The sequence below is a fragment of the Austrofundulus limnaeus genome, unplaced genomic scaffold (assembly GCF_001266775.1).
Source record: "Austrofundulus limnaeus strain Quisiro unplaced genomic scaffold, Austrofundulus_limnaeus-1.0 Scaffold177, whole genome shotgun sequence".
Classification (NCBI taxonomy): Eukaryota; Metazoa; Chordata; class Actinopteri; order Cyprinodontiformes; family Rivulidae; genus Austrofundulus; species Austrofundulus limnaeus.
In genome coordinates, this window is record NW_013952579.1 from 463,457 (window position 1) to 474,721 (window position 11,265).

The 11,265-nt window shown below is 42.3% G+C and overlaps 2 protein-coding genes across 7 annotated transcripts in view; both read right to left on the bottom strand.

Moving 5' to 3' along the window:
- Positions 1 to 3,277, bottom strand: part of stk17b (serine/threonine kinase 17b (apoptosis-inducing)) — a 7,139-nt gene extending 3,862 nt beyond the window's left edge. Inside the window, exons 1-2 of the mRNA XM_014017799.1 lie at positions 2,696 to 3,277; positions 840 to 1,052 (exon numbers count right to left, since the gene is read on the bottom strand). Of these exons, the coding sequence (XP_013873253.1) occupies positions 840 to 1,052; positions 2,696 to 2,820 (338 nt within the window). The 5' untranslated portion in view covers positions 2,821 to 3,277. The remainder of the gene's footprint in view (positions 1 to 839; positions 1,053 to 2,695) is intronic.
- Positions 3,278 to 3,770: 493 nt separating this feature from the next.
- The window catches only part of hecw2a (HECT, C2 and WW domain containing E3 ubiquitin protein ligase 2a), a 41,547-nt gene continuing 34,052 nt past the window's right edge, over positions 3,771 to 11,265 (bottom strand). For 4 of the 6 annotated variants that reach the window (XM_014017808.1, XM_014017805.1, XM_014017807.1 and 1 more), the window contains exons 23-30: positions 10,537 to 10,689; positions 10,355 to 10,453; positions 10,148 to 10,277; positions 9,922 to 10,068; positions 8,925 to 9,039; positions 8,370 to 8,455; positions 7,073 to 7,185; positions 3,771 to 6,986 (exon numbers count right to left, since the gene is read on the bottom strand). In XM_014017808.1, coding sequence (XP_013873262.1) covers positions 6,875 to 6,986; positions 7,073 to 7,185; positions 8,370 to 8,455; positions 8,925 to 9,039; positions 9,922 to 10,068; positions 10,148 to 10,277; positions 10,355 to 10,453; positions 10,537 to 10,689 — 955 coding nt within the window. In that variant the 3' untranslated portion in view covers positions 3,771 to 6,874. The remainder of the gene's footprint in view (positions 6,987 to 7,072; positions 7,186 to 8,369; positions 8,456 to 8,924; positions 9,040 to 9,921; positions 10,069 to 10,147; positions 10,278 to 10,354; positions 10,454 to 10,536; positions 10,690 to 11,265) is intronic. The other 2 variants (XR_001310973.1, XR_001310972.1) reach the window with 2 other exon arrangements.

The following is an 11,265-nucleotide window of genomic DNA, read 5'->3' on the forward strand; positions in this document are numbered from 1 at the left end:
AACCAGTTCAACACTGGTTTAAAACCAGTTCAGGACCGGTTTAAAACCAGTTCAGGACCGGTTTAAAACCAGTTCAGGACCGGTTTAAAACCAGTTCAACACTGGTTTAAAACCAGTTCAGGACCGGTTTAAAACCAGTTCAGGACCGGTTTAAAACCAGTTCAGGACCAGTTTAAAACCAGTTCAGGACCAGTTTAAAACCAGTTCAGGACCAGTTTAAAACCAGTTCAGGAGCGGTTTAAAACCAGTTCAGGACCAGTTTAAAACCAGTTCAGGACCAGTTTAAAACCAGTTCAGGGCCAGTATAGGACCAGTTGAGGACCAGTATAGGACCAGTTGAGAACCAGTTGAGGACCAGTATGGGACCAGTTGAGGACCAGTATAGGACCAGTTGAGGACCAGTATAGGACCAGTATAGGACCAGTATAAGACCAGTATAGGATCAGTTGAGGACCAGTTATGAAGGATTTATATAACTGAATCACTTTATAAAGCAGTTTTAACAGAAATGCTCAGTTTTATCTGGACTCCCTGGACTCTCTGGACTCTCTGGACTCTCTGGACTCTCTGGACTCTCTGGACTCTGAACCTCCTCAGGTTCTTCGTCTTTAAGGTGTGGTCCAATGAGCAGCTCACTCTTCTGGTTCTGGTTTTCAAATGAAACCATGAAGACTAAAATAATTAATGTGTTTAAACGAAGCTGCAGTTTGATTCTGGACTCGTTTGTGACGTCAGCAGACTCTCAGGTCTCAGACGGATCCGGATGAACCGGTTCTGACAGACTCTGGCTCAGAGAGCTGCGTGGGCCACAGAGGTGACGTCATCGGAGCGACACTCACTACTCCAGGATCAGGACGAGGTCGTGGTCCGTCTCGTGCGCGGCGTGCAGGTTGACCACCCGGGGGTTGTTCCGGGCCAGCTCCAGGACCGCCATCTCGTGGACCACCTCGGCCCGGCAGTCCCGCCCTCGCCTCCTCTTCCGCAGGAACTTGGCGGCGAACACTTTCCCCGTAGTTTTCTCCACGCAGCGCTTCACCACCGCGAACTTCCCCCTGGGCAGGAAGAGACCGGAACATTTCAAAATAAAYGCTCAGAAACTTACATCACAGTTTTGGTGTTGTGTTAAAAAATAAAACTTATGTTCTTTATGAGTAAAATAAATATTACAAAAAGTTATTTAAAGTTTAAATTTTGAGATATGAATTCAGACGTTAAGTTTATTAAAGGTGAATCTCAGGATTTAAAACATGTTTCAAGGTCTGTTTTTTTCTTTTATTGTGAAATAAAAATGCCAAATAAACTTTATTATCTGTAACGTTTCAGTACTACAGAATAAAAACCATTAAAGCTTAAATAAAAACATCTTTTCACTTTAATCCGAAGCCTAACGATCGAACAGGACCGGGTATAACGGACCACTCTCAGCTACCACGCCAACATTTCGCTCCACGTCTGGAAATCTGAGCTCAGCTGCGGCGGCCATCTTGAACCAGACGTCAATCAGCTGCAGACAAACAAMAACTTTATTTAAATTATTCTAGTTTCACGAGAGGGTTTGTCCAAAACAAAAATCTGACTCGACTAAAACYTCAAACTGGTTTGTCGAGTTTCTAAAAATATTTTAAGCTCACCTCATCCTGAGCAGATAAAATAACTGATAGTTTTTATAATCAGTATAACTCAGGATACAGTCAGGTTTAATAAATGTTTTTATGATGAGTAATGATGATTAAACAGTTCTTTTGTTCTAAAAACACCGGCTCCTCATTTCAGATTTGATTTGTGTCGCATCAGATGATTTTATATTTAACTTTATAAAGATAACAGKGGATAATTTCACCTCTCTGCTTCCTGTTTTTAATAAACTTCTTCTTTCTCGGAAGGTTTTTTTTTTAAAAACATGTCAGCAGGTTTCCTTCCTCCTCCCGAGTCGTTACGACACACAGGTCCGAGTCACGCCGAGGCACACCTGAGCGTTTCGGGGCCCGACTCATGACGGTCCAGAGTCCGAAGTGGCGGCTGGCTCGAGTTGAAACATTTAAACACAATCATGAGTGAAAAAAAAAAACTCATTCAACTCTGTGGTTTTATTTATGTAATGATTCAAATTTAACCTTGTGAATAAAAACCTAGAGATTATAATCCAATAAATTAAACTACCATTTATTATTAAATAAAAAGTAAATAAAGCATTTCTCCAGTGTGTCTCTAAGCACTGCACGGTCTGACCTTCAGGGTGAGCATGCTGCTGTGCTAAATGTTAATAATCTACTGAAGTGCAGAGCGACAGTTTGAGATGTTTGACCCTCTTTAGACAGATTATCAGGTCATTGCTGATGTCTTTCCAAAACACACCTGGAGCAACATTTTCTTTTATTTTCAAACAAACAACACACCACTTGTGTGTTTTTACACCCAATGATGAGATATGAGTTTTATGTTTAAACCTGTAAAAGATCAGAGAAGTTTTATTTTATCCTGATAAGAGTTTAAAAACAAAATAAAAGTGTAAAAAGTTTAAAAATATACAGGCTGAGTTTCAGACTTGATATTTTTACTGATAAATCTGAATTTAAGTTTGTGTTTTTTAAACTTTTTACACTTTTATTTTGTTTTTAAACCCTTATCAGGATAAAATAAACTGATAAATGTGAGCAGAACCCCTGTCAGAACCAGAACCATCAGTGTCCCTCACCTCCCCAGCTCTCCGGTGACGTCATACAGGCTCTCCAGCGGCTCGGGGCTGATCGGGGTCTGGATGTCCCCCAGCAGCCCGGCGGGAAGCCCGCTGCGGCTGTCCAGCCTCCTGCGGGACATCATCCTCTGTCCGCCTTGGATCCTGTCGCTTCCAGCTAACCCCGACTCGACCCGACCCGGCTCGGCTCGGCTCGGCTCTTCTTCCTTCTGCGAATTAACTCCGAGTAAATAGGAGAAGTGACCCAAGCTCCGCCCGCGTCGCGCCGGCTAACATGCTCCTGTTCACCGAGCGCAGCTCCGGTTAGCCAAACGGTTCGCTAAAAGTTAACTCGACGACAGTGAATCTGTCCGCCACAAAAAAAGTAACTCAAACCGGTTTTTCTCAGCTCAACCTAAACAAACTTACTAAAACACGAAAGGAAAAGGTAAACCCGGCAGGTGAACGGTCCGAACTGCTGCTGAGGGCCACGGGAAATCAAGTTATTTGGTGGATCCGGAGCGTTTTCGGTCATTTTTACATCCCTGTTTGACACCGAGCGGACACGTCACAGCGCGGCGCATGCGCACTGCGGTGCTCCAGCTAACCAGGAAGTAGCTTCTAACCAGGAAGTAGCTTCTAAAAACTACAAAAATTCATAATCTGACACTCTTTTTGACTATATTTTCTCCTGGTATTGCACAAATAGTTTAAATTAATTGTTTTGCTTTTGTTTGACTGCTCTAATTTTTAAATTTAAAATGATATATTAAGCAATTTAAAATCTAAACCTTTCTTTGGAAAAAAAGCTCAAAATTATTTGGAATTTTTCATACATCTACCAAGATAATTGTGTCTTGCAAGACGATAAAATGAATCTGCCCTGAGGTGACATTTTACCTAAAAGTAATCAGATTTTATTGCATGCTTTTAATGATCTGGCTTCTTATCATGTGAACTTTTACACCATAACGTTTAATCCAGTCCTGATTTACTTTTACATTTTAACACCTTGAGCTGTTTTTATTTGACACCATTGCTTATGTTCTTAAAGTTGGACCTGTGGTAACTCTCACCAGATAAATAAGAGCACATATATGTATGAAAGCTTTCCACTTGTTCTCTTTTATTACAATCGTCGAAGTGAAATGGAGACACGGGAGCTTTGCATAGAGTGGAGTCGGGTCGGAGGTGTTCTGAACGGGACGGGAGGTGCAGCTGTTTTCATCCGGAGCAAACGTCGTGTAAGAATCTGAGACGTGGGATGTGTTTGTTGGACTGAATCAGACAGATGGTTGACTCTGCAAGCCCCAAACCTTTGGTACATTCGGTGCAAAATATATATATTTGTACACACAAGACAGACGCACATTTATATACAAAGAGACAATCAGAAACACGACACATGTGCTCCGTTGAGTTCAGCCTCATTGATTCGTCGGCGAGCGAAGAACCGTCAACTTTATACTAAGTGAAACATTTCAGAAACATGCTGCCGTGAAGCTCTCCGTCCCACCGCCACCAGTCTTAAAGCACTTGGATGAGCACACAGGTACGACAGTGTCAGGTGAGCGTAAGGCTTCCAGTGAGCGCCACAATCGACGTGACGCGTGCGTGCCACCTCCTCCAGCCAGGCGTCTGAATGAACGGCTGTATCCTCATGCACAAAGCTAGTCAGGACGGTGTGCTGCGCTACTTCAACATGCAATATCGAGCTATGACACAACACACCACCTAGAAGAACCTGGCAGGTGCGGCTCACGGAGCTGCTGACCGGGCAGGTCCTGCATGCAGTATTAGACCGGGAGGTGTTAGGGGGTGGGGCACATCTTAAACTTTACTCCAGCCTCTCAGGTCCAACAGGTGTCTGTACACAGGAGGTGTAAACGTGCATTCAGGGGGTTCAGGGGGAAGAGGACAGAATGATTTATCTCGTGCTTTTGTAACAGAAACAGGACGGATGTCACTTAAGCTTCAAATAACAGAGCATGTAACGCCCCCTTGTGTTGGTTTTTATCTCCACAGTTGTAACAATAAAAAATAAAACCCTTCTTCCAGTTTAAAGATTTTACACATCAGGACATAAAACTTCACCAGGTTTTAAAACGGTTTACCTCAACTGAACAAAAACACAACAGATTCATGTCGTTTAGTAAAAATTACGTGTTAAAGCTGCGAGGGACAAACTGGTTCCAGCCTCGCTGCTGATGTAAGGACTGGTGTGTGTTAACACAACGCCAAGATGGAAACACAACAGCACTGATGATCAGAGAAACACCTGTGTGCCATCTGTCATCCTAACTGTAACCCGTCTAAATGCTAAGATCAGCAAACCTACCAGCTAACCCTAGCAGACCTACAAGGTAATCCTGGCAAGCCAGTAAGCTAATGTTAGCATGTCTACAAGCAAAATCTAGCTAACCTTATAGCTGAACCTACAATATATACAAGCTAAACTCTAGCAAACCCACAAGGTAACCCTGGCAAGCATTCAAGCTAACCCCTAGCAAACCTTCAAGCTAAGCCTTGCAAACCTTCAAGCTAAAAACCTTCAAGCTAACCCCTAGCAAACATGCAAGTTAACCCATAGCAAACCTACAAGCTAACTCTTGCAAACATACAAGATAACTCTAGCAAACCTTCAAGCTAACCCCTAGCAAACATGCAAGTTAACCCGTAGCAAACCTATAAGCTAACTCTTGCAAACCTTCAAGTTAACCCCTGGCAAATCTACGAGCTAACCCTAGCAAACTTTCAAGCTAAGCCTTGCAATCCTTCAAGCTAACCCCTAGCAAACATGCAAGTTAACCCTTGGCAAACCTACAAGCTAACTCTAGCAAACCTTCAAGTTAACCCCTAGCAAATCTACAAGCTAACTAAAACAAACCTTCAAGCTAACCCTTGCAAATCTACAGGCTAACCTTAGCAAATCAAGTTAATCCTAGCAAACCTACAAGCTAACCCTTGCCCTTGCAAACCGTCAGTATAAGCTCTGGAAACGTTAGCTAACCATTGCAAATCTACAAGCTAACCCTTGCAAACCTACAAACTAACCCTTGCAAATCTACAAGCTAACCCTAGCAATCCTTCAAGCTAACCCTTGCAAACCTTCAAGCTAACCCTTGCAAACCTTCAAGCTAACCCTTGCAAACCTTCAAGCTAACTCTTGCAAACCTTCAAGCTAACCCTTGCAAATCTACAAGCCAACTTAGCAAACCTTCAAGCTAACCCTAGCAAACCTACAAGCTAACGATAGCAAACCTTCAAGCTAACCCTTGCAAATCTACAAGCTAACCCTTGCAAACCTTCAAGCTAACCCTTGCAAACTTTCAAGCTAACACTTGCAAATCTACAAGCTAATCCTAGCAAAGCTACAAGCTAACATTAGCGAACATTCAAGCTAACCCTAGGAAACAGACGAGCTGTTGGATCAAGGGCTGGAACCAGTTTTGTTTTGTTTTTTTCACCAATATGCATTTTGCGTACCATCACCATATCACGTCTTGTGTTTATTATTTATGTCCTAATATTAAAATGTAAAAACTGGAAGGGGCACTTTTTCCTTTTTTACCAGGATTGTTACTGACTTGGAACTCTTCTCTCAGACGTAAAAGTAAAACCCATGTTTCTGAAGGCTGTACATTCAGGTTTGTTACATTCATCTCTTTCTCTGGATCAGAAGTGGTGTTTTTCATTCGAGGGAGTAAAAGAAGTGTGGAAAGGTCCACCCACAGGTACCTCGTTAACAGGTGACACAGCTGAGAGTAGTGGTCCATCTTTAAGTCAAAGCCCCGTCGTTCCACGTTGGTACAAAATTTTAAGGGGAGACGGTGGTTCAGGATGTGAACATAAAGAAAATATATTTGTGCAAAAAGACACGCGTTGTAGTTTTTCAATGTGGGACACAGTTTTAAGGTCCTGGGAGAGGGACAAAAAGGAGATTTTCAGCAGCTGTCTCTGAGATAAAGCACACATGTGGCTCAGACTAACAAACCAAACAGCCTTTGATAAGTTCTCCTGATTCTCCATCTAAGTCTCGATCAAAGTGAAGTCAAGGAGTGAGATCTGAACGCTGAGTGATGGAAAAGCTAAAAAACAAAAACAGCAGAGTTATCCACAAGGGGTCAGTTGCCTTTTGAAGATTCCAGCTTCTTCTCTTAAATGAGAAACTTTGGGGATCCAGATGTTTGATTCTTGGAGTTACTCCAAGCCAAAAGTGCTGGTCTCCTCCACGGCGGTGACCAACTTCTCGTAGAGCATGGAGAAGGACGGGTAGGGCGGGAGGTCCAGGCGGTTGAAGCAGGTGTGAGCTCTGGAGACACAAACAGAAAGGCTAAGAGCTAGATAGCGTTAGCGGAATTAGCGTTAGCAGCTGAGAGAATGTCCGTCACGTCTCACCTGGGTAGCGAGGTGATTTTCCCCCACTTCTCCACACAGAACCTGCGGGGTCCGTTACTGCCTCGTAACGAGGCGAAGCCCTCGTAGGGAATGCTGGACGTGCCCGTCACAAACTGAAGCCAGGCGGGTCGAAACAGGAAGAAGAAATATGGAAACGTTATTATTCAAAGCTTTAAAAGGATCTCTGACTACTGTCACATGTTGGTCTTAACATGTTTGCTGTTCCACTAAAAGATGTTTAATGTGAAAACATCTAATTATTAAAAATTGTACAATACTACATTTTTCATTTAAAGGAGAAGTATGTTGCTTTTAAACCGCTTTTCACATTTAAATCATTCAGTTGGGGTCTATTTAAAGTGGAACTAAATGCGTTGATCTGAATTCCTCTTTATTGTTACTCCACAAGCCCCTCTCCTTTTCTGAGATGAGTCTCAGATCAACTCGTTTTGAGGCTGTCTTTTTAAATCAGATACAGTTTGACACAAAAAGTCAAGGCTAAAAAGCTATTGAGTGTGACAATAAATGTATATTTTGTATTGATTTAGCTAACACCACACACGTATATATTATAAATAAATGTGTGGTGTTAGCTCCCAGCTAATAATATTAGCTTGAGAGCTAAAACCACACATTTATATTTATTTAGCTTGAGAGCTAACACCATATATTACAATCTATATATTAGCTTGAGAGCTAACAACATACATTACAATCTATATATTAGCTTGACAGCTAAACACATACATTACAATCTATATATTAGCTCAAGAGCTAACACCATCAATCACCATTAGCTCGAGAGCTAGCATCATACATTACAATATATATATTAGCTTGAGAGCTAACACCATACATTACAATCTATATATTAGCTCGAGAGCTAGCATCATACATTACAATCTATATATTAGCTCGAGAGCTAACACCATCAATCACCATTAGCTCTGGAGCTAACATTAACGCTAAAAGGCTAAAACTGAGGTCCTCCACCATTATTTTCAGTTGCAGGCTGAATGTTTATCAAATAATGTCTATTATTAAACCATTAAAATAAAATACACCCTTTTTAAATTAAACTAATGTTGGTTTGGTTAGAAGGGTCCTAATTGACAAAATAAATTTGTTAACATTTAGAAAACATCCCACCCTGTCCAGAGTTTTATTGTTTTTATTTGTTTTATTTCTGTAAATAAACCAGCTGGGATCAGGTTTGTGTTTACGTTGTTTTAACTCCTGCAGTCAGATCTTACGTAAAGCACCAAACACGCCTCCACCGGGGGGCGCTCAGTCCCACCTGCAGCAGCCGCAGCCTCTGCTCGTTGTTGAACCGCTCCACCGCCGCCCAGAACCAGCGGATCACTATGTGGTTGTCATGGTAACCTGAGGGGAAGAGACAGGATGATGGTGCATGAGTCAGATGAATAACAACGAAGGCCTCCTCCTCCTCCTCCTCCTCCTCCTGCCTCGGCTGCAGCACGTTCTGCTGGTTAATGTTTATTGAACAGAACCGTTTGGAGCGTCTCAGTTGGTTTATTTTATTAAAAGTTTCAAACGTCACGCTCAGAGCACGAACTAAACAACAACAAGATGTTCAAGATGAAACCTTTCATCTCTCCTGTCAGATCAAACCAGAATATGATCTGTTTCAGGAAGTGATCCATGTTTTATTTCTATAATGACATCATAGAGGTCAAATGAGGTCAACGTTTACATCAAAGACAGCTGCCAGTCTCAGGAGTGGCTGTAAATTCACCCTGAAGGCCAGACTGTGTAACGCTCAGAGAAATGAGCTCCATGTTCGACTCTACAGGCCTCAAAGGTCAAAGGTCATGACTCCAGCCTCACACACCTCCTCTGTACTCCGTGTTGTTCCTCCAGTCTGCCAGGTCGATCTCTGCTGTGCCGGCAATGACCAGTTCCAACTCCCGAGCATCGAATACAGAGACCAGCCGAACGTCCACCACCTGACAGACAAACAAACAAACATAAACAAACAAACACAAACACACAAACAACAAATATAAACAAACAAACATAAACAAACAAATATAAACAAACAAACACAAACACACAAACAAGCAAACAAATGGATCCATCCATCATCATCCATCCATCCATCCATCCATCCATTCATCATCCATCCATCATCCATCCATCCATTATCCATCCATCCATCCATTATCCATCCATCCATCCATTATCCATCCATCCATTATCCATCCATCCATCCACCCATCAATCCATTATCCATCCATCCATCCTCCCACCCATCAATCCATTATCCATCCATCCATCCATCCACCCATCAATCCACTATCCATCCATCCATCATCCATCCATCCATCAATCCATTATCCATCCATCCATCCTTCCATCCATCAATCCATTATCCATCCATCCATCCATCAATCCATTATCCTTCCATCCATCCATCATCCATCCATCCATCAATCCATTATCCTTCCATCCATCAATCCATTATCCTTCCATCCATCAATCCATTATCCTTCCATCCATCCATCCATCCATCCATCCATCCATCCATCCATTATCCATCCATCCATCCATCCATCCATTATCCATCCATCCATCCATCCATCCATCCATCCATCCAATCCATTATCCATCCTTCCATCCATCCATCCATCCATCATCCCTCCCTCCCTCTGGACCTAAACCAGAGGATGAATCTAATAAACTGGTTGTTTCTCACATCTTATCCAGCAGATTTACAGTTTTCCAGTCAGTAAATGTCAGTAACTTGTTTCCAGATCTTTTATTTTTTATCACTAACAAACTGTTTTTCAGTGTATTTCTACAAATGATCAAACAAATCTTCCTGTTACCTCATAGAATCCTCGGACCAGACTCTCGGTCTGCTGGGCCACTCCTCGCTCTATTCTCCACTTCACCATGCGCTCGATGTACTCCTTCTTGTTCTTCTCAGACACGGGGATGCCGGCGCCGCCTGGCTTCAGTTCTCTCTCTGTGATCTGAGGAGTCGCAGGCGAGATGCTGGTGTTTCTGAGAGTCTGTCTCAGCAGGACACAGAGTAAATATTTAWACACACACCTGTCCAAAGACCTCCTCGTTGACGGTGAAGGTCAGGTCCAGCATGTCCTCGATGTCGTTGTCCTTCATCCACTGCAGGCTCTGGTGGAACTCCTCGTCCAGGAACTCCAGGTCACTCAGGTCACATGGGCTGCAGGAACCAAAGGATCCAAGTGTTTCACAAACCTGCTGATCATGAGAAGAAGACCCCTCAGAGGTGACACTTACATTCGAAGAAGACCTTTGTAGAATGGACGGGTAAAGAACGCGTCCAGCAGGTACTGATGGACGAGGGCCAGGCCCAGGATCCGCCCACTGAAGCGGAACCTGGAAAATTAAAACACACATTGAAATAATCTGTCCTTATCTGAGCTGTAGTTCTTCTTCTGAAGAACCTGCACACAGCTCACCATTCATGGTGGTTGTCCACGAAGGCCGACATGGGGCTGATCTGCACCGTGTACGTGTCGTTAGCGGAGTACTCAAACAGACCGTAGTACGGATTGAAAAGTTCTCTGGACACCAAGAAGAAAAACTCTCTGGAGGGTCCGCTGTAGTCCAGCCTGAAACACACGTACCACAGTTTGTGAGAAAACGTTCAAATTGAAAGCCCGAGTAATAAACAGAAAACCTAAAGATTCTCATCCAGAACCTGTGTGGCCCTGAAAGTCTGAACAAAACCGCCCTGAATCACATGATGTTCTTCTGACGTCAGCATTAGAAAGCTGTAAATAAACAAGTATTTTTACAAAACTGGAGCGAGGCGCACATAAACCAGTGATTTGTTGATTCTCTGTTTGTGCATTTAATCACAAAGTATAGAATATAAGGCTTTATATAAAACTCAGTTAATTAGTCACTAAATATCTTTCAGTATGTACCATTACATAATGTACCATAACATATGTATTATAATGTACCATAAATTACGTATGTACCATAATGTATGTACTATAACATATGTATTATAATGTACCATAAATTACGTATGTACCATAATGTATGTACTATAACATATGTATTATAATGTACCATAAAGTACTTATGTACCATAATGTATGTACTATAACATATGTATTATAATGTACCATAAAGTACTTATGTACCATAATGTATGTACTATAACATATGTATTATAA